The sequence below is a fragment of the Chiroxiphia lanceolata genome, chromosome 5 (genome assembly GCF_009829145.1).
Source record: "Chiroxiphia lanceolata isolate bChiLan1 chromosome 5, bChiLan1.pri, whole genome shotgun sequence".
Classification (NCBI taxonomy): Eukaryota; Metazoa; Chordata; class Aves; order Passeriformes; family Pipridae; genus Chiroxiphia; species Chiroxiphia lanceolata.
Window position 1 is genome coordinate 6,800,147 of NC_045641.1, and position 20,248 is coordinate 6,820,394.

At 45.6% G+C, this 20,248-nt stretch overlaps 1 protein-coding gene and 1 long non-coding RNA gene across 3 annotated transcripts in view; one reads left to right on the forward strand and one right to left on the reverse strand.

The window, feature by feature from the left end:
• CCDC3 (coiled-coil domain containing 3) overlaps positions 1 to 940 on the reverse strand; it is a 37,712-nt gene extending 36,772 nt beyond the window's left edge. Inside the window, 1 exon segment of the mRNA XM_032687681.1 lies at positions 528 to 940. Coding sequence (XP_032543572.1) covers positions 528 to 940 — 413 coding nt within the window.
• On the forward strand, positions 50 to 15,197 carry LOC116786746. 2 transcript variants are annotated; one of them, XR_004357071.1, is made up of 4 exons: positions 50 to 158; positions 8,516 to 8,652; positions 10,590 to 10,709; positions 12,764 to 15,197. It is a non-coding gene; the product is annotated as an uncharacterized LOC116786746 (long non-coding RNA). The 2 variants fall into 2 exon arrangements; XR_004357070.1 differs by lacking the exon at positions 12,764 to 15,197 and having other exon boundaries at positions 10,590 to 11,070.
• The last annotated feature ends 5,051 nt before the right edge of the window (positions 15,198 to 20,248 follow it).

A 20,248-nucleotide genomic window follows, 5' to 3' on the forward strand; every position in this document is an offset into this window, starting at 1 on the left:
TCAAAACAAGCCACTGAGTAGTATTTCGCAAACGCTCTTGGATTGAAAGGTCACGGTGATGGCTCTGTTCCAACATTGTGGTTTATTTTCTTAGTCTTTCGATGAGCCCAAAGTCAGGGTTTGGCTGGGACTCGGGAGAGTCGATGGAAAGCTATCGGGTGAGTATTTGGGGATGGGTTTTAAACTCCCATGCCAAACTTCAGAGCTGGCCTCTCTCCAGCTCGGTGACCGTCCCGCAGTAAAAACAAAAGCAGCAGCATTCAGGAACTACTCAACAGCAGCTCCCCGTGCATCTGCTGCCCGGCAGTACTGGAATATTATGGGCTTTTGGAGTTTCGGAGGGTTTTTTTCCCGATGAAACTGTAAGTGGAAGCGCAAAGCAGAAGGCGCTGCGAGGAGAGCGGCAGCGGGGCGGAGAGAACCCTCCGGGCAGGGGCGGGCGCGCATCCCCCCGCCCGGGGAGATGCCCTGGAGCCGGGACACGGCATCCCACCCCCTTCCCCGCACACCCCTATCCCGGGACTTACCGGAGGAAGAAGAAATAAGCGTAGCCCTGCATGACGGTGTGCGAGTGGCAGGAGAAGTAGCCGAGGCCGGTGAGGTTGAGGCGGGAGCCGGCGGGCACCTCCAGCATGCTGCCCCACGCCTGGTCGCACAGCAGCTCGATCTCGGCCGAGTAAAAGAGCCCCCCCGCTCCCTGCTGGGGGCCGCCGGGGGGGTCCCTCTGCCAGGGCAGGTAGTTGTAGGCGCCGTAGGTGTCGGGGTGCAGCGCCAGCACCCGCGCGTAGACGATGATCGCGGCCAGCTCGGCCCGGCAGCCCTCGCTGAGCGGCCGCCACTCCGCGGGCAGCTGGCAGCCCCCCCCGGCACCCCCCCGGACCCCCGGACCCAGCCCCAACACCAGCGCCAGCAGCGGCAGCAGCCGCGGCGGGGGCGGCATCGCGGGGGCTCCGGGCCGGGCGGGCAGGGCAGGGGACGGGGGTCAGGGGGGCTGGAGCGGCCCGGAGACGCTGCCGGGCTGCCCCGGAGGCTGCGGGCGACCGGGGGTGCGGGAGAGGTGCAGGAGGTGCCGGGGGGAGAGGGAAGGGAGGCAGCGAGGTGGAGATGCGAACGGGCAGGGGGAGCGAAAGGGTGGGGATGCAAAGGGGCGGGAGGGAGGAGTGGAGGGTGCAAGGGACAGATGCCCGAAGGGCTGAGGTCCGAGCAGGCAGGGGTGCAAAGGGGCGAAGATGCAGAGGGTCGAGGGACAGGGGGTGTGCAGGGGCAGAGATGCGAGGGGCAGAGATGCAAAGGGGAGGGACGGGAAAAGGCAGAGATGCGAAGGGGGCAGAGAGGCAAAGGGGAGGGATGTAAGTGAGAGAGGTGCAAAGGGGGAGGTGAAAAGGGAGGGATACAAAGGGGAGGGATGCAAAGGCAGAGTTGCAAAGAGGAGGAATGCAAAGGGAAGAGGTGGACGGGACGGAGAGTGCCAAGAGATGTAAAAGAGCAGAAATAGATGCGAAGGGCAGGCACACTCCGACTTGAGAGCAGCTTGCTGCCAGGGATCCCCTGGCCCCGGGATGGGCACTGGTGATACCCAGGGCTTTTGGGAGAACAGCTTTTCCTCCAATCATTTTCCAAAATATATCTGGTGAGCAAGGTAAAAGTGAAAAGTCAGGTCTCAATATATTTTCACTTCCCACTGTTTCCTCCTACAACTGTCTGAGGCAGCTTCAGCTTCTCTGGATTTCTGGCTGATGGCTCAAAGTCTGATCCTCTCCCCACATATGAACTTCTGTAGAGCTTCTCCCAAGGATCCCTGGGGGCACTGCAACACTCATAACCCCAAAGAGCCTCTTTCTATTTCAGTATTCTCCTTTTCCCACATTTGATCTCACTTGGAATAATAGTGTGGAATGAGCATGGGATGCTTAAAATCTTTTGGAGCTTTGTTGTTTTTTTTTTTTTATATGAATATCTCAGACTCATAGTCTCAGTTAGATCTCTCCCTAGCTGCGATGGTTACTCAAAATTTGACAGCATGTCCTGTCTGGTTCCTTTAATCTCACTCTCTGTCTGTCTCCATCTGCCCCTCTAGTCCTCTACAAGGACTAGGAGTTCTTGGGAGCAGAAGGTGCCTCTTTGTTCCATGTTCATGCTGTGCCTGCTATGGGGGTCCTTGTGCATGACCAGAGTTTGAAATAATGTGCAAAATAATGAGTCATCAGTTAAATATTGCTGAGCCAACTTCATAACAGTGAGACAAAATTTCTTCAGTGACAAGTGTCTCCCTCTGGAGTAGTTTCATCAGACTCAGATGTGTGCTGAAGAGTTTAACAAAGTAATATTCATATTCCATGATATCTTGATCCTACAATGTACTTCATCATAGCTTTATGCAAGAACAGCAAAGTTAGTTCTAGTTAAAACAGAAACAGATTTTAATATTTTTTCCCTAACAAAAATCTCAGAATGACAGAGTTTTTCTAACTTTTTTTTTTCTATAATCTGCTTCTTGAAGATCAACAAATTGCTTCCAACTTTCAGGAAAAAAGCTTAAAAGACAATTCTGAAAGGAATTCCCAACAGACCAACCAGCTCAAATTTCCTTAATGTTAACCACTAGGAAAAACTGCTTTTTTCTTTGGGACCTGAAGGGACTAAACTGTGGTAGAGAAGGTTTCAGAGCCTCATTCAACAGTTTTTAGATACGTAAATAAGGAATATAAAGAAACACAAAGAATTGAGGTGGATGTTGACTTCAGACAAAGGTCGGGCAGTTCTGGGGGCATTTTGTGCAATCCTATATGAACCTCAGGTTTCTATTGAGTCCTTCAAGATGTTGGCAAAGACATGAGGGTCATGTGAAGAAAAAGAGATGAGCTGCAAGTGATGGAAGAGATGTTCAGCCCATCCAAGGTGGTCTTTCCATATCTCTCCAAAGTATATGCCTGGTGTCAGAGCCTGGCAGCAACATCGAGGTGTGTTAGTACTTCAGTGCCACTCCTGTGGAGGTAGAGCCCCAAAAAGCAAATGAGGTGTTTGCAACCATAGGTTGGTTGGTTTTGTCTGGGGAGCCAAATTCTTAGCTTGTCTGAAATGCAACTGCTATTTTTTCTGTGTATACATGCAAGATTGGTATCTTCCAGGTAGAAAAGCCTCATATTTAACCTTCATCTCTGCTTACTGTGTGTTGCAAGTACATGATGGTCAATTGTCCTCAAACCACTTTGGAAATATTTGTTGTAAGCTGTGACCTGTTCTGCTGGTCCTCACATTTAATTTAGCCACCACATAACAGCTGGGAAGGAGGACAGAGTGAGAAAGGGAGGGACACATGCAGCTCACAAGCAAAATAGAGATGCCTTTCCTTTATGCTACTATTAATAGTCTAAACTGCTTATATTTGACCGGAGCGTTTGAATCAGTGGGCCAGCTCAGAAAACACAACAGCATCTGCTGGCATATGCTGGTGCTGGCTGATCCTCTCCAATTTGCTTTTTGGAGGTGATTAGCACAGTGTAGAAGCAAATAATGTTCTGTGGAATTTCTCTATCATTCTGCTGAGTTGTGCTGCCATTTTGAGGATACAGCAGGACTCTACAGAGCTGAGTTCAGAGCTCAATGAGCTGGATGAGCCAAAAGGAGGTCTTAGCCATAACTCTGGAGTAGACACAGTAGGTGTGCAGGTCTGCACATAAAAATAACTCTCACTTGAATATACCTGATTTCCTTGTTCTCTTCCATTTGTGTTTGCTGGTGCTGTGCCCACTGTCACTGTAAGGGCTTGGAGTGGCTTGTGTTCTTCTGTGCCCTCTGTGAGATGTCCTCAACTGAGACCTCTCCCTGTTAGGAGTCTCTCTGGAGATTCGGTAGTGTGTAACCTGTCCATCCCATCCCATCACAACAAGCTGATCCCTTTGTTGTTTGAGTTCATTAGCAACTTTCAGTATTTTGGTAAAGAATTTGAACTATCTACATTCAGATCACAGTGATTAATGTGATTTAGCTTTTAAATTTCTCTCCACAGAAGCATCATCATTTTTTCTCATCTCTTCCTTCATTTCTGAGGTAGTGAAAAGTAACAGAAACATCTGAATCCATTCCAGGAGTCCTTTCTTTTTCAGCTCTGGATAAGGAATTAGTGACATAAAGTAAAGATTTGGAAACCCTCTCTGGAGACCACATCCTTCAGATCTGTGTTTGCTGTTTCTCTGCAGGGATCCACCGCCTGATCCGAGACGTTCTTCAGTGCAGTGTGAATACTTTTGTGCTGTGAACTCAGCGTGGGTCTGATGAGTGCTGTAGCCAAAACCAGCTAATCAGAGGAGCATCAATAGAGCCAATTACTGCTCAGGCTGCACTTTCAGCCACTCATCCATGTGCCACAGTCATTCATTCACTTCCTCCTCTTAGGTAGTCTTGTAGACTTTATGACAGGCTCATGGTTTTCCCAGGCAGGAGCTCTTCCTTTTAGGCCACAACATCTTTATAGATATTTAAACCAAAGGTTTCTCCTTCTGGGCTATGTCATTTTCTTTGTTGTTTCTGTGGCAATGCACATGATTTAAGCCTTTTAATAAAACATATCTCTGCTCTGTCTCTCTCTTTGCCTTTAAAGTATTGACAGAGTTGAGCATTAGGCCAGGTATCAAACAGGAGAGCACTGTGCTCGATATCTGGCTGACTTTCTGATGGGTGTAGGTGATCTGAAACCTCAGCCCAGCTGTCTTTTATTTATATATTCGCAGTTATTCCTTTGTAGGCCAGGGTACAAAATATCAAACCCAGATTTCTTTCCCCCTGCCCATCCCTCTTTAAACTGGGTGACCTACAAAGATGAATATTTGGCTGTGTTAGTGTCCCCACAGGAAGAGATGTTTTTGTTAGCTTCTCCTATCTATGCTTCTCTAATTCGAGTCATTCTTCTCATAGTTTGATATTTGGTCCATCATATTTAACTATTTTTGTACCAATGGCTGGGCTGGGTGATTCCTATTTAAAAAAAAAAAATCACATTCCCTGGCCATAGTTCTTTATATCTTTTTCTTTTGAAGTAATTATGATCGTGAAGAAACAAGATCTGTCTTTGGGGATCAGCTGGGAATACTGCTGTCTTAAAGAGTTTGGAAAGATTTACTTTATGTACAGCAGTAAAAAGACTTTCTGTAATACCAGTTAGAATTTGAATGAAAATGTGAGTAGAAGGATCAAAGAGTTGGTATAGATGGGGATCTTTGCCTACACTTTCATTCTATCTTTATGTCCTTTCTTGCCCCCCTCTGGCCTTTTCCTTTTCCCCTTGTCCATCTTCAAAGAATCACAGAATGGTTTGGGTTGGAAGGCACCTCAAAGATCATCAAGTTCCAACTCCCTGCCATGGATAGGGACACTTTCCACTAGACTAGGGTGCTCAAAGCCCCATCCAATCCAGCCTCGAACACTTCCAGGCAGGGGATATCCACAACTTCTCTGGGCAACCTGCTCCAGTGCCTCATCACCCTGAGAGTAGAAAATTTCTTCCTAACATCTAATCTAAACCTACTCTCTTTCAGTTTGAAGCCAATATCCCTTCATCCTGCCATCACTGTGGCCACAGGCTCTGCTCTCCTTTTCCTTTTCCTTGATCTCTGACGAATCTCAACAATTCAAATGCAGTTTCCTTTGATTCTGGACCTCTGTCCTGTTAACTGTCTCTAACCAAAACTCCTATCTTACCCTGGCTCCCTGACATCTGGGGACATCTGACCCATCATGGCTGAAAGTGAACTGTTTTTCTCATTCCAAGTGACCCTTTATCCCTTTCGTAATCATTGGCACTATCACCTCCTCTTATCCATCACTTGGACTTACAACCTGGATGTCATCCTCACCTTAGACTTTCCTCTCTGTTCTCAAAGTCGTCTAGACACTTTCTCTGTAGCTTCTCCCACATGTGCCTTTCCTATCACTTACACAACAAAAATGCTCTTGCCTCTCATGCCTTGAGTCCTGCAGCAACTTTTTCTGGACAAACCCAGCCTTGGCCCACCAGTGCCTATCCAACTTGTTGCCACATCCACTGCTTTTCCAGCTCATCATGACTGATCATGTTTACCACCCATCTTTTCCCTGGACCCCCTTGGCAACCAACATCCACCCCTTGCTTCATGCCAGGCTCTTTCTGAAGAGCTCTGAGGCAAGGACCTCCTCAGCTCTGCATTTCTGCAGCATCTGGTTCATGAGCCGTGGCTGCAGGTCCAAGAATAAAGAATAGCAACAACATGCAAGCTGATTCCAGCCCAAGCCAACGAAGGCCAAAAGTTGCTGCGCTCATGAGTCGGTTCATAAATCAATGTGAACTGTGCTGTCTGAGCGCAGCTCCCAGTGGACACACATCTGCATAACACATACCACTGACACAACTGACGATGGGAAAAATATCTAAACAGATCATTCCCACAGCTGGGGAGAAATGAATAAAGATGTCTCAATTCCCCTGTCCCTGGGGTGAACTCTGGTTCAGGTAAATGCACTTCTTAAACATCAGAGGTTTTAAAGGCTGTTAGAAAATCTAATCTGACCACTCTGGCTAGATGATGCCACCCAGGGACTCCTGTGTCATGATCATAACTGAACTTAGAACAAGAGAGTGGAAGAAAGACGCACAACTCTCACTTTAAAATCTCAGGTGGTGGAGAAGCTAGATCATCCCTCAGTCAGTTGTTTCAATACTAAAATCTTATGCTTCATCCCAATCTGGATCTGCCTGGCTTCAGCCTCCAGCCATGGGTTCATTTTGTGCTGTTGTCTGCTATGTGAAAAAAGAACCCTTTTATTAAAAATTCTCACCCAGTTTTGGCATTTATAATCCAATAATCAGATACCCCCTTGAATAAACTGAATACTGTTTCTTTCACTTGATAGCAGGATGACCAGACTATCAGTCATTGTTGTAGCTTGATTGCCCCAGATTTTCAGCAACCTTTTCTCCTGCAGACACCGGAGATGAACACAGGATCATAGAGCCTGATCTCCAAAGAGGCAGGAAATGGGCAACACCACCACTTCTGTTTGGTTTTCTGTTCCCTTTTCCAAGAACCACATTTTTCCTGCTGGCCAGCCTTACAGAAGTATGGAGCAATTTTCATTGGTCACTCCTGAAGAAAAATCATATTAGCAAAGTACAATTTGCACTTCAATCCTAACTCCACCAAGTGAATGCAATTCTGGCCTGATTTTGGGCCACAGCAATAATCCCTCCAGCACCCAGTTACTCACACTGGTCTCTTCAGCTGCAGGATCACAGGGGAGTGATGAAAAAAGTGATGCCACATGTTAAGTCCTAATCCAACAGTGATATCGTAGGACTTTGACTTCTTGTCTGGACAAAAGGATGGAGATGTGAAATGTTTTGGTTTTGCTTTAATATCTCAAGTTTTCTGGATTTATATCCTATCTCTCCTATGTTTTCAAAGAGTTGAACTTTTGAGTCACATTTGGCATGTTTGACACAGAAGACATGTTTGACACTGTCTTCTTCTGAAATTAATTTAGTGTTGCTGAATGGCAACAGATTGCCTGGGCTGCCTCTCCTCTGTGCCCCCAACAGAAGAGAGGCAGGACAACCCTGAGCTGTGGAAGGGGTTGACTTTCAAAAGGGCCAAGATGCTCCCACACAAACCCCACTCTGTCTTTGCTGATGCAGAGATGATGTGCAGGTACACCCAGCAGAGGCAGGTCATCAGAGTCAACACAGATTTGTGTGGCCTTTCAGTCTGCAGAAACCACCTTACCTTTCCTTTATCACTGAGAAACCAGCATCTGATCTCAGAGGACCTTGTGTGGATTCCACAAGGTAATGAGAATCATGACTCTCATGCTATTACTGACCCAACAGCAATGGGCACGTGTGTCCAGGAGGCTGCTCAGCCCTGACTCAGGATGATCCCACGCAGATGAACCTTTCTTCTTGCACTTTGCCTGGATAGAACAAAAAGGGGAAAAGGGCATCTTATAACGAGAAACCTTGGCACCATGTATAGTTAATGTAATTGAACTCACACTCTGCTCAGTTTTCACAACTGGGTTCTTACTCTGATGAGTTAATTCCCTTTGACATCCCTTCTGTCCCTCCCCTGCTTTCACTGAGACTAAAATAACCCAACTGTCCATCTTGCTTATGGAATTACTGAACTTTCAAGAGAACACAAAGTGCTCTCACACAAGGATTTGGGATTAAACCTCTCTTGTTTATGTTAAACATAACATCTTAATTCTTCCACTGCTGGAGGGCAAATGAGTCTCCACAATCCCAAAGAACCCTGCTTTCAAACCCTATAGCAAAGGTCAGTGTGATTTGTTCCTCATTACAGATGTTTTTCCCGTCAAGTTGTCTTATGGTATATGACAGTTCTCTTACAAAACACCTTTATGTAGTTTAAAGCATTTTTACTTAAAATATTTTTCATTATAAACCAAGAGATGCTTAATTTTCAGCATAATTCTCTTCTCTCGAACTGCATTAATCAATGAAGTACCTGATTTTGTTTTCCAGAGATGTGGTAAGGAAAACAACTGTGTGCCGTCCATGTCTCATGCAACACCCAAGGAGCCCTGGATTTGGAAGGGGGAATCCCACTGAAGCTGGCATTTCCTTGAACTGTGTTTGACTTCAATCTCCTGGCTCTGGGGGTATGTATGCCTTGTGTACAGATGTGTATGCACACCTGAAGGGGGAGACTTGTGGGAAAGAGGGGCAAGACAGCACAGGTTACTGAGTGGTAGATTACTGTAGAGTCCTACAAGGGTTAGAAATGCCCCTGCACCCTATGAAGTCCCACAGATGAAGGGATAGGAAATAACACGAGGACGAGGCAGACACAGGGATGCAGAACCCAAGAGAAAGCTAGAAACTGAAAAAGGCAGAGGAAGTGGAAGGAAGAGACTCAGTACAGGAAGGAAAGGGCAGTGAGGGAAGCAGCTTGTCAAGGAAAATTTTAGGCAAAGAAGGAGCAAATGAAGGAATTAAGTTAACAAATTGAACAGTACATGGTACAACTTGAGAAACTGGGACAAGAAAAGAAAAAAGGAACAATGAGAATCCTAAGCCTTTCTCTTTTTTTTGCCTCTGTCACTGATTGGAAGTGTCCAGTACAAACACCACCAGAGACTCCTGCACATCCCCACAGGAGCTCTCAGCCCTTCCATAACGCCAGCTTTTGCCCAGCAGTCTCATGCTGGCCAGCTTGCACTGCCTTTTGTCCTGCAGAAAGCTGGGCCTATCCTGAGTGCCATGCCCTCCTTCTCAGCTGCCCCCTGTGCTCCTGACCTTCCCTGAAGGCACAGAGCTGCTCTGCTTGCCCCACCACAGCCCCGCCATCGGCCCCTGCTTTTTGTCTCATGGGCATCCCCGCACCTACTTCTGTTTCTGGGCCATTTCAAATGAAGTACCAAGAGAAGGAGAAAAGTGGATTTTCTTGTCTGGGGTGGCCTTATAAGCTGTGTCCCTGACAGTGGAGGGTCATAACCTTCCCACCAATATCCAGCAACACTCACATGAGATGTGTCCACTCCCCACAAACTACCTATTCCCCAACCACCAGGCAGCAAGATTCTCTCTTAAGCAGCTACTGAGAGGGCATCAAACCATCTAGACCAACCTTATAAAATGGGTCAAGGCCCTCCTCCATTAGCATAGGGGTTCTGTATTTTTCTGCCTTAAGTAGGTCTTGTTCTTCTCTGGTATGCTCTAGAACAGAGTATTGCAAGTCTTTGACACAGCCACTCTATCCCCAGAGCAACTGATGTGAAAGCACATCCCCCCTGCTGTTGTGCAGGAGGTTTATTTGGATTTTAGAAATTACCCTTACCAAAGGATAAAAAAACTACTCTTAACCCAGTGAGTTAACCCAAGCATGTGGCCAAGGCAGTGAAATGTGCTCTGATCCAGCTCCCACACCAGAGGTTGCTCCTTCTTCTCATGGCAATCAGCTGGCTTGTTGCTGAGCACAACTGTCCTCCTGACTCGGGAATTGCTTCCCTCAGGAACTGGGTTAGCAATGCCACCAACATTCATGAAGGATTCACTTAAAGGCGAGCAATGAGGGCAGTGCTGCTGGTGGGTAACTGCTGGACATTTAGTCCTGCTCCTGACTTCCTTGGCAATGAGATGATCACGCACACCATCAGCACTGCCAAGGAGGGAACCTCTGAACCTGTCTCTGCCAAGTGAAACTCATCCATGCCATTGCTGATGACCCAGTGGCAGAGCCCAACTGCTTCACTGCTGTGCACAGATTGGTGCATTTGCACACACGCAGCAGCACACGAGGTCAGATGTCAAGCCAGGACAGCTCTCCCTTGGCTACCACTTGAGGTGTTGGTGACACATGTACAAAGCAGGGGGTGTTGGAGCCAATGAAGGCTACAAGGTCCAGCAGCAGCCAAAGCAAATGATTTGCTGTATTATATCACATGTCAGCAAAGCTGCCTGGCTCCTCTTTGGATTGCATTAGGTGTTCGGGCTGAAATATCACATTTTACATGTTTATCTTGGGTAAGATTTTTGTACAAAAGGTTTCAATGGTCTCTTCACCAGGGCAGTCTAAAGAGTAATTTATTTTTTTTAGTTGTGTAGAAGACTCTGTTCCTATGAGTAGAGGCAAGACTTTCATACTGGATTGAAACATAAGAATGGAGACAGAGATTGACTGGAAGAATAAGACTTGGGGACAAAAATGGCAGGCCTGGTAGGTCACACAGGTACCAGCTTCTTACTACATAAAGGGGTTATGAATTCACATCCACTACAGTGTGTGTGGCACTCAGATAATGTGGAGACAAGCATCACAGGAAAGCCTATACAGGTGTTAATAGTTCTGTCTCTCAAGTTTTGCCTCCCAAATACCTACAGATTCAAGGAGAGGGGATTTCATGGCATTTGCACACTGAGCAGTGGAGATAAAACATAACAGCTCTCTAGGAGGGCACATTCCAAACTGCTGCTCATGGCTCACCACCCTGAAGGAAGGCTTAGGAGACAGCAGGCATTCTCGTGCTCCTGAAGATTTACCATTGCTCATTTGCATCCATGTTCATGTAGCACTGATACACCAGGAAACACCTTCTCTGCTCATCTCATCTCCAGTGCAATAGTTAGAGAAGATCTGCTTTCTGCAGATACCCTGCTAAAAACCCTGCTGTGCAGAGGCTTGCTGGAGCTGGGCACAGGCACAGCCTGAAGTTCTGAAACACTTATGAGTGGCATTCACAATGCAGACAGCCCAAAGAAGTTGTCCACTTTTCTTGGAGGCTCAATCCATTGCAGGAATTTCTGTGAATAAGAGCACTAAGTCACTTGCCTGCAGCCTTCCCATGGCAGCCCTCCATCCCCTCACCACAAGTTCACTGCTGAGGTTCATCACCAAGCCTTATCTGCTGCACAGGTGATAAGAACCACAGAGGGAAGGAAAATGTCTCTTTCACAGAAGTGCATGTTAATCTCTAGTTCAGATTAAATATATCCTGGCTGCTGGAAACAGCTGTGAAAGGTCCTTTTCTTTGTTGCTCCCAAGTGTGACGCATTCCTCCTCTTCACCATCCCCTCATGAAGGGGAGGGGAAAAGCATCTGATAAAAGCCTTGCTCCAGGGCAAGAAAAGATCCAAACTGCAACTTTGCATAAATCTGTCAACTTTGATTCCCCTGAGAACAACTGCAAACAGTGAAAAATGGCATAGCAAAGCAAGCCCAGGTGTTAACTCCTCTTTTTTTAATTGGGGGGTGGGGGAAGGGGGGGAAGGAGAAAATGTTGTTGCAAACAGCCCCAAAATGTGATTCCTCTCACTCAGCTAAAGCTTCCTTAGCTCTTTCAGGACTATCTCTGTGTCCATGAGGTCTTATTTCTGAACCAGAAAGGAAATAGGGAAATTTTCCCGTATCAATATCTGCTGCAAAATCCACATTAAGCACCCTTCGCTGTTTCTGCTGTTTTATTCTCTCCCTAGATCAATTTGCGAAGGGGGAGTTTCCCTCTCTCTCACTTTTAAATGCTAATGCATCAAAGACTTGCTGGGTTGGGCTCAGGCGTGGGAGGGCAGCCTCTGAGGACGCTCAGTGATGTCTTTCACCCCAGGGTCAGCTTTGTATTCTGCATTAAATTTGACTCTTATACTTGAAACAAAGAAACACTGTTGTTGCTAACACTTTTTCTCTCCTCAATCCCGGCACTTTCATCCCCAAACGCCTTGGCAACAAGTGGCCAAATTTTGTTCAGGCAAGTGGAGGCAGCCGTGGGGCCCGAGTTCATGTTTGATGGCCATGACCTGGTTGTCCCCCAGGAGGACTGACAGCACCGAGGAATCCTGGAGGCTGACCCAAGGTGGCACCTGTGTTTGGGGCATGTGGCAGGGTCCCCCAGACCAGTAGGGATGGCACAGACACCTCTTGCCTTGCCTGGGGCTCCTCTGGCCCCCACCCACCCCATGCAGCCCTCGTCGGGCTGCAGCCCAGCTCCACATCCCTACCTTTGTCCCTTAATCTCTCCTGCTCTCATTAAGCAGGAGAGGCTTTCCTTAAGGTTCCATTGTGCAGAAGGAAATTGCTTTTGCCACTGCAGTCCCAAGGGCTGTACATTTCTCAGGCAATTAGACCTTTATCAGCTGCAGAGATAAGGATTGCTGAATGTGTGTTGGCTGACAGGGACTGACACAGACATATAGCTTAATTAATGTAAGCAAAATGCTTTGAAGTCCTTTTTATTCTTCTTTTGAGGCTGATTCGTTTGTTTGTTTGTTTATTTTAAGTCCTTGTCCTGTTAGTTGTTAAAACCATATTTGGAGTCAATGAAGTGAAATTCCTTAGGACAGTGTTGGGTACCACTAGTCACCATGTTTATGCCTGGCAAGCTGCTCTCTCCGGGTGTGATGGACTTGGTGATCACTTCTGTGAGAGTTTTGGGAGCACAGCCTGATAGGACTGGAGACCCCACCAGACTGCTCAGCACTTTCTCACACTGAACCAACCCCAGGACTCACGGTGCTGAGCCAGGAGCCCCTGCTCTCTCACTGACATTGGAGAAAGCTGCCCACACCAGGACATTTCTAATCCTACTCAGCTATAATTCAAGCGTACATGGAAAATGGTTTACCCACCAAGGGAGTTTTGTATTTCAGTGCTGCGCTGCTTGTGTTGGAAGCCAAATTAATAGTAAGGCTTGGCCAAGTTCTACATAGGTTGAAACCTGACTTTTGGCTCAGTTTTGGTCTGACAAGATTTTGGTGTCTCCATCAGCAGCTTTGCTTTTGGGACTGTTGTTCCCATTCCAGACACGGGTCTTGCATTCAAACTGAGGATACCTGTGGGTCTTGTGAGTCATGTTGAGAGCATTACATGGGGTTGGGCTTAAATAGATGAAAAGTGAGAATTTTTGAGACTTTGGCAGCCTATGCAATGAATTTGTAATGGCAGAGGTAGGATGAATTCCACCACTGCAGTACATGGCTGTTCCAGGGGACATGCAGAAGTTCAGGCTAATGTACAGCTCTACCTGTTGTATGGTGACTGATGGATTACACTGAATCACCCCAGTGTTGTGCTTGGAGTTTCTCATTTCAATAATCTACTAACTCTCACAGAAATCAATGGGAGGCTGAAACTGATGTTTTAATGTGAGCTGGGTTGGCTATTAAAATCCAACATTCTTTGAGATCATCTCTCTTACATCCCTCTGAGATCAAAGAAATTTACTATGGACAAGTGCAATCACACATAGATATGATATGATTAATTCTCCACGGTTCAGATCAGAGTTCAGATCTCTCTTGAGGAAAAGATCTTTTTATATGCAATATCCAGAAGTGGTAGAAGATAATTTCCCAAGAGGAATCCTTAGTTCCTAAAATCACTTTCCTTTTCTTTCACCTTTCCTTAAAGCCATTTGAGAAAGTGATTTGTCCTACATAGACTGGAAACTGCAGAATATTTTCTGAAATGAAATAGAAGTGCACTGAAACACAGTAATACCAAGCTGGCCCAGCAGGTAGGGACTTGGAGTTGGGATACCAGAGTGTAATTCTCTTTCCTCACACTGTGATACTTTGGGCAAGTCACCAAATAAATACCTAAAAATATGAGTCTCAGTCCCAGTGTACCCCAGATTTCCATTTGTAACTAGAGAAAACACCATTTTCTTTAATCACACTGGTGTTGTGAAGCAGAGATTTGTTGGAGTGTCATGATACTACAGTAATGGGGACTACCATCAATAAAGCTCATGTTATAGGAAAGTCTACTAGCAAAGAATTTATAACTAGCAAATTGAGGAAAAGAAATACAGTAGTGAAATGTTCAGAACTGCTAACTGTGTGTTTAAAGGTTTGGGAAAATGCCTAGAGCTGTAAGTAGATGCCAGAGAAATTAATTATGATAATAAAACTTCTGGGAAGAGGTGGAAATGCTGGAATGATCAAATCATGTGTAATTATGAAGAATATTTTCTGTCCTCTTGGTAACACAGAGCTGCAAGGAATGTGTGTGTTGCCTCCAGAAATGTGAGGGGCCAGGATGTCATTCTTCCAGAAACAAAACAGACAAGAACTGAAAGGAAAAAAAGAAAGGAGGGGGGGGAAGAAAAAGAAAAGAAAAGCCAAACCAAACAAATGCCTCACAGGTCACGATGCAGAAGCCAGAACTTTGAAAGGCAGCCAGGGGAAATTCCCTGAGAAGCTTCCCTCTGCTCACGTAGGAATTCCTCGCCCCTAACCTTTGCTTGGGATCAGCTGAATCATGTTATATGGTCTTATTTTTCATCCCAGCTGTACACCTCCAGGCTGCACACATCCAAGTGGATTATCGGGGCAAACAAGCTTCTACTTTTCCTTTCTTTCCTCAGGCCCTCATGTTCATGGTTCGAGGTTTTTATCCAACCTAGTGGCCTCTGTCAGAGCGACATTGGTCTCAAAGGCTGATAGGCAGCACCTACAAGACCAGAAATGCTTGCTGCAGCTGACAGCCATGCAATTGCTCCTTCACTGACACATTTAAAGACAATATTTGCTCCTCACTGCAAAAAATTATTCGTAAAAACTCTGCCCTGATGGCAAGTTGGCAGCACAATTACCTAAACTCTCTGTACAGACACTCCAGGTCACTGGTGACTGTTTAGGCTGTGCTGTTTCAAGATGAATTAATTGCCTCCTGGGTTTCCCCTGGCTCTGCAAGGCTTTACTGGATTCACACATACTGCCAACTGCTGCACAGAAAGCCACAGAGCTGGGAGAGAAGATACAGATGGATCTAGCAAAGCTTTCATTTCATTTGCTTGTGAATATCACAATCTCTTCATGCTACAACTCTTCTTGTGTTGCAGGCCGTTGAAAAGAAATAATTAAAATGCACATTGCAAGTCATGAAAATTAAAGGCTTTGATCTTGTTCTGCTGTTCAGGAGAAAGGCTGTAAACTCCACCCTGCTGAAATGCAGCACTAGCTGAGCTTCTAGGAAACTCACAGGCTTTATCCAAACTATGACCTGGGTCCAAAACTGGAGCTTGTGTCTTCCCTTTCAAGAAAACTTTGATACACAGTAGTGGGGTTTCCCCACACACCAGTACAGAGTGTTTTATTGATTCTTATGCCTTACAGAAATGGCACACCATTCTTACTCCTTACAGAAATGGCATGCAGTTTTTCTTGGGATAACTGCTTTGGTGCGTCACACTGCTCGCCTTCAACACAGCACCTAAAAGCCATGAACTGGCGGGTGTTCGGCAACATCCCGGAGTGCTGTCCTTGCAGATGCTCCCATCCCTCAGCAACATTTAAAAACCTTTAAATCAGGTTGTCTGCCTCCTCACACTGCTTAGGATTCAGAGCACTTCTCCTGGACACATTGCAGAAGGAACCCTGGAGATCCTATGAAAGGAAGAAAAACTTTACAGAGTATTTTGTGTCTGTTGGCTCTGCAGCGATGCTATCATGTATCTCCTGGATTGCTGACATCTTGGCATTAATCCTCATGGGATTCCTTTGCCAGCTATACCCTGATATCTGAGATATGATTTATGCCTTTACTGACAAGTCCATCAATAGACAGTCTGCCCCACTAAAATGAGACTGTCCCTCAGAGAAACCCCCTGTTCTGAATATTTATGAGCAGGTTTGATCTAGATATTTCCAAACACAGTACTTTCAAAGAAGGCACCTTGTGGGCAACTTTCATCATAAACTGCAGAAGCCACCAAGATAGTGGAGTGTAGGAGTGGAGCCATCCTACTGCTTGATGATTTACTGGGATTAGGAGACCCTGTCCCTTAAGCACTGTGTAATTTCACCAGGGGTGTTGGAAGTTTACTGCAGATTTTTCCAGAAATTACAGCGTTTCATTGAGGAGATGCTGTGGAACATCATATTCTAGTGGGGTTCTCACCTTGCATTGTGAGAGTATCCAAATGTCCTTCAGAAACACTTCCAGAAGAATGTTTATTTCCACTTTTTTTTTCCACTCCCCGAGCTAAAAGCTATTTGTCAGACTCAGTTGTTCTTCATGTACTTTATATGACCACCTCTCAATAAGTGCATGATTTAAGCTTTAGGATGAAACCTGGAAATAGCACTCAGACCCCTGGAGAGTTCATTCCTACAAACTAAAGATGCTTTCAAACCATTCTGCCTGATTACACCTCGATACAGAATGATTCAGGAGAGCAATCCTTATTCACTTCTGCCTCTCCTTTGGTGAGAATCATGACAGCACAGCACAAGGGGGAGCCAGCTGTTTGGCTTTTTTATTTTATTTTGGTGGTTTTATCCCATTTTCCACCTCAGTCTGCACCTAATTCTCAGATATATTAGCTCAAGTTGGAAGTAACTGCTCTGATTTCAAGTGAGATGGGGTTTACTCAGCTGGCTGCCTGCTTTGCTCAATTATTAATGTTGGAGCACTATTGATTTTGCCTCTTTGAGCTTAGTGGAGAACAAGTGCTGAAAAATGGAAGTGGCAAACACAGGAACAAGAAGAAAACAGCATCTGCTTCCAACACGGTTCAGTCACCTGAAATCCAAGTGGCCCATGAAATATGTTAACCTGTGAAAAGTCATTCCCACAGAAGTTATTTTTTCTCTCTCAGATTCCTCTAGTTACTTTCACTCAACATGACTCCTCATTTCCCAGGTTCAAGGATGAGATGTTTTGGGGTAATGTCTTTGGGCAAACAGTACCTTTACAGGAACTGGCTGCAATCTGGGAAATTCTTTGAGGTTTGGTATATGGATGTCACACTGAAGTGCTTACGAGCAAAACAAGGGACAAAACCAAAGCAATAAATTAGCACAACTCTCGCTCTCAAAGACAGTCTTCCCCCACTCCATCCCAAAATTTACTTTACTAGCTAGAGTCTCAGGCAGTCTGAAACCTTAGATTTGCTTTCAAAGAATAAAGAAGAGAAAATGCCCTTTAAGAAGTTTACCTTCATGAGCTCTTCCACCCCAGCCCTAAGCTACCCTCTAGCTCACCCATCCTACACAAAAATCCTCCAGGACCATAAAGCACCCTCCCACATGGTCTCTCTAATCTGGAACACACTTCTGCTGCCAAAACCCACCATATCCAGCTGGGACAGCAGCAGCTGTGTTAGAGCCCAGATTTGGCCTCGAGGAGGAACTACTGGGGCTTTTAAAGAGATTTGTACTAAATCCCCACGCAGAGCACAGCCTATAAACAGAGAGAATGGTTTCAGAAGGAAAGTTATCAGGCCAAGGAAAAATCTTTACAGAAGTCACAACTGTCTGTATATAGGGTATCAGGAGGAGCCCAGATCCTATAGTGATGCACTGTAGAAAAATCTGCAAGTAGAAACCATCTCTTAAACAGAAACCTTGTTGGAAATGGTGCCAGGCCATAGTGATATTTGACACTGGGCTTGATTCAGATTTTGTCACAGGTTCCTTTCCTGGGGAAGACTAGGCTAAACCAAAGCAATGAGACAGGAACTCTGTGATTTGAGCCCTACTCTGACACTGCAATGCTAAAAAATACGTAAGGTAAAAATAACATGTCAAGCTAGTAATATCTTAAATGAGTATCCAAACACTTCAGGGAAAGCAAGTCCCTAAAATCTTTACATATCCTTCCTCTTTTATTGTCTCTTGCATAAATTATTAGACAGAAGCTATGATGTAATGCAATCAAGCACAAGACTGACTTTTCTTTCTCTTCAGTGCATACAGTTGAGGCCAAGTATCCCTTCTCCTTTGTACAATCTAAATAAATGACCAGCCAGAAAAAGTAGACAGCCAGGGGAAAAAAAGAAGAGATTAAAAGAGATGGCTGCAAGTGAAACAGTGAGCATCACACCAGGAGGGTGGTTGGGCACTGAAACTGGCTCCTCAGGGAAGTGGTCAGAGCACCAAACCTGACAGAGTTTGAGAAGTGCTTGGACAATGCTCTCAAGCACATGGTGTGATTTTTGGGGTTGTCCTCTGCAGGGTCAGGACTCAATGATCCTTGTGTTTCCCTTCCAACTGAGGATATTCTCAGATTCTATGATAGGAATTACTGCAAAGAAACTGCCTGGGTTCCCATTTGGGTCTGCATCATGCCCTGTACAACTCTGTTCACCTTGAGGGAGAGGAGCAAGCAGAAGTAACCACAAGTGTTTACCTTCTGTACACTATGTTCTCCAATAATCTACCTAAAGAAAACAATATTCCTTTAAACAAGAAAGCAAGGAAGAAAAATAAAACACATATAAGGCAAGCAACAGCTTTGAGGCTACAACCTACGTGTTAACAAGATCTTTTAACAGGTTGTTTTGCTGTCTCCTCACAGAACTCACCATGTCTAGAAACATATTTTTTATACCTGGCTTTCTGTAACACTAGCTTGTTCCCATCTCTGTAACCAGTTCATTGCAGCTACGATAATAACTGATAAACTTGTAAACCTGATTACAAGGTCTGCTCCCTCATCTGCTTTGTTCCTTGGCTGGCTGTCACTTTTGAAAGGATTTAGTGTGGTATCCATCCCCTCCCTGACTTGCCATAAAGGCTGCCTGATCCAGGAAGCAGAGTCTGGCTCCAGTGGAGTGGCTGATGATGTCTGATTAGAAAGCCTCCAGCCATCAACCCCACGTGGATCTGGTCCTGTATGAAGAGAGAATATCAAAGTTGTGGAGGGAGTCAGAAAGGCTGGCAGGAGTGACAAAATGCCTCTGTCTTGTATTCTTGCATCCCACAGTCCTCATGGGTCACACTTGTGAGACACTGACCTGCCCAGAAGTGCATGCCCTTCAAACAGCCCTCTGGGTCTGAGAGTTATGATGCTGCCTGGGGCACCTGAAGGCCAAAGATAGGCAATATACTAAGTAGGAGATGTCTTAGAGGGATCACTTGCTACTGAGGATTTCCACAGGCTACCCCTTGATAAATCCAGTTTGAATCACTCCCTAGCAGAGCTGTCAGGCAGAAACATTCTACAATTTGATGTCTTGGTGTCAGTCTGCACCTCATCAGAAAACTGGACTTGATTTCCACATGCATCAACGTCTCTCCCTTTAATACCCAGATACTTCCTTCTGTAGAGAAAACAGATGGTTCTTGAGCTGCCTGGCTGTGCCGTGAGGAATTTAGGTGTTGCCAAAGCCATTTTTTATCTCACTGGAAATGCTGAAATGGGTTGGAAATTCCAGAGTAGGACTACCGAGAAATGTTTTCTCAGTCAAGAGAGCTCTGCAGCACTGAGCTTCAGTGAGGAAAGCAAGGAGCTCGGGGGTGAAAGGGAAATCCCACCCAGAGGGCCCATGCCAGCTGCAGCCTGGCTGTGTGGGCACGGAAGACAAAAAGGAAGACATTTGTTCCATAACACAATGTAGTTTTAAGTGCCAAGGCACCTGTAAAAGAGGCAAATGAGCCAGCCCATCCTATGAGGCTCTGTACAGCTCGAGTTAGGAGCCAAGCTGACATACACGAACCCTAAATTAAGACAACTTATCTCCACGTGAGGGGAATTCACCACACACACGTGTACCTGAGAGAGATGAGCTAAATGCACAATGTCAAAAGGCCTTGCAAGTCAAAGGTGCTTTAATTTAATTACCAGTGCTTGAAAATATAAATCAAAGTTTCTGTGGATGAGAAACATGGCAATGGACTAACATAAAAATCCCTAACTTTCTAAGCCAACATGGCCCTTTAGAGCTGAAACAATTACAGAAATCACTGCCACAATAACTAGATTAATCTTTCTTCTCAAAAACATGATGTATCCAACTAAGCAAGACTTTAGTAGCAGTA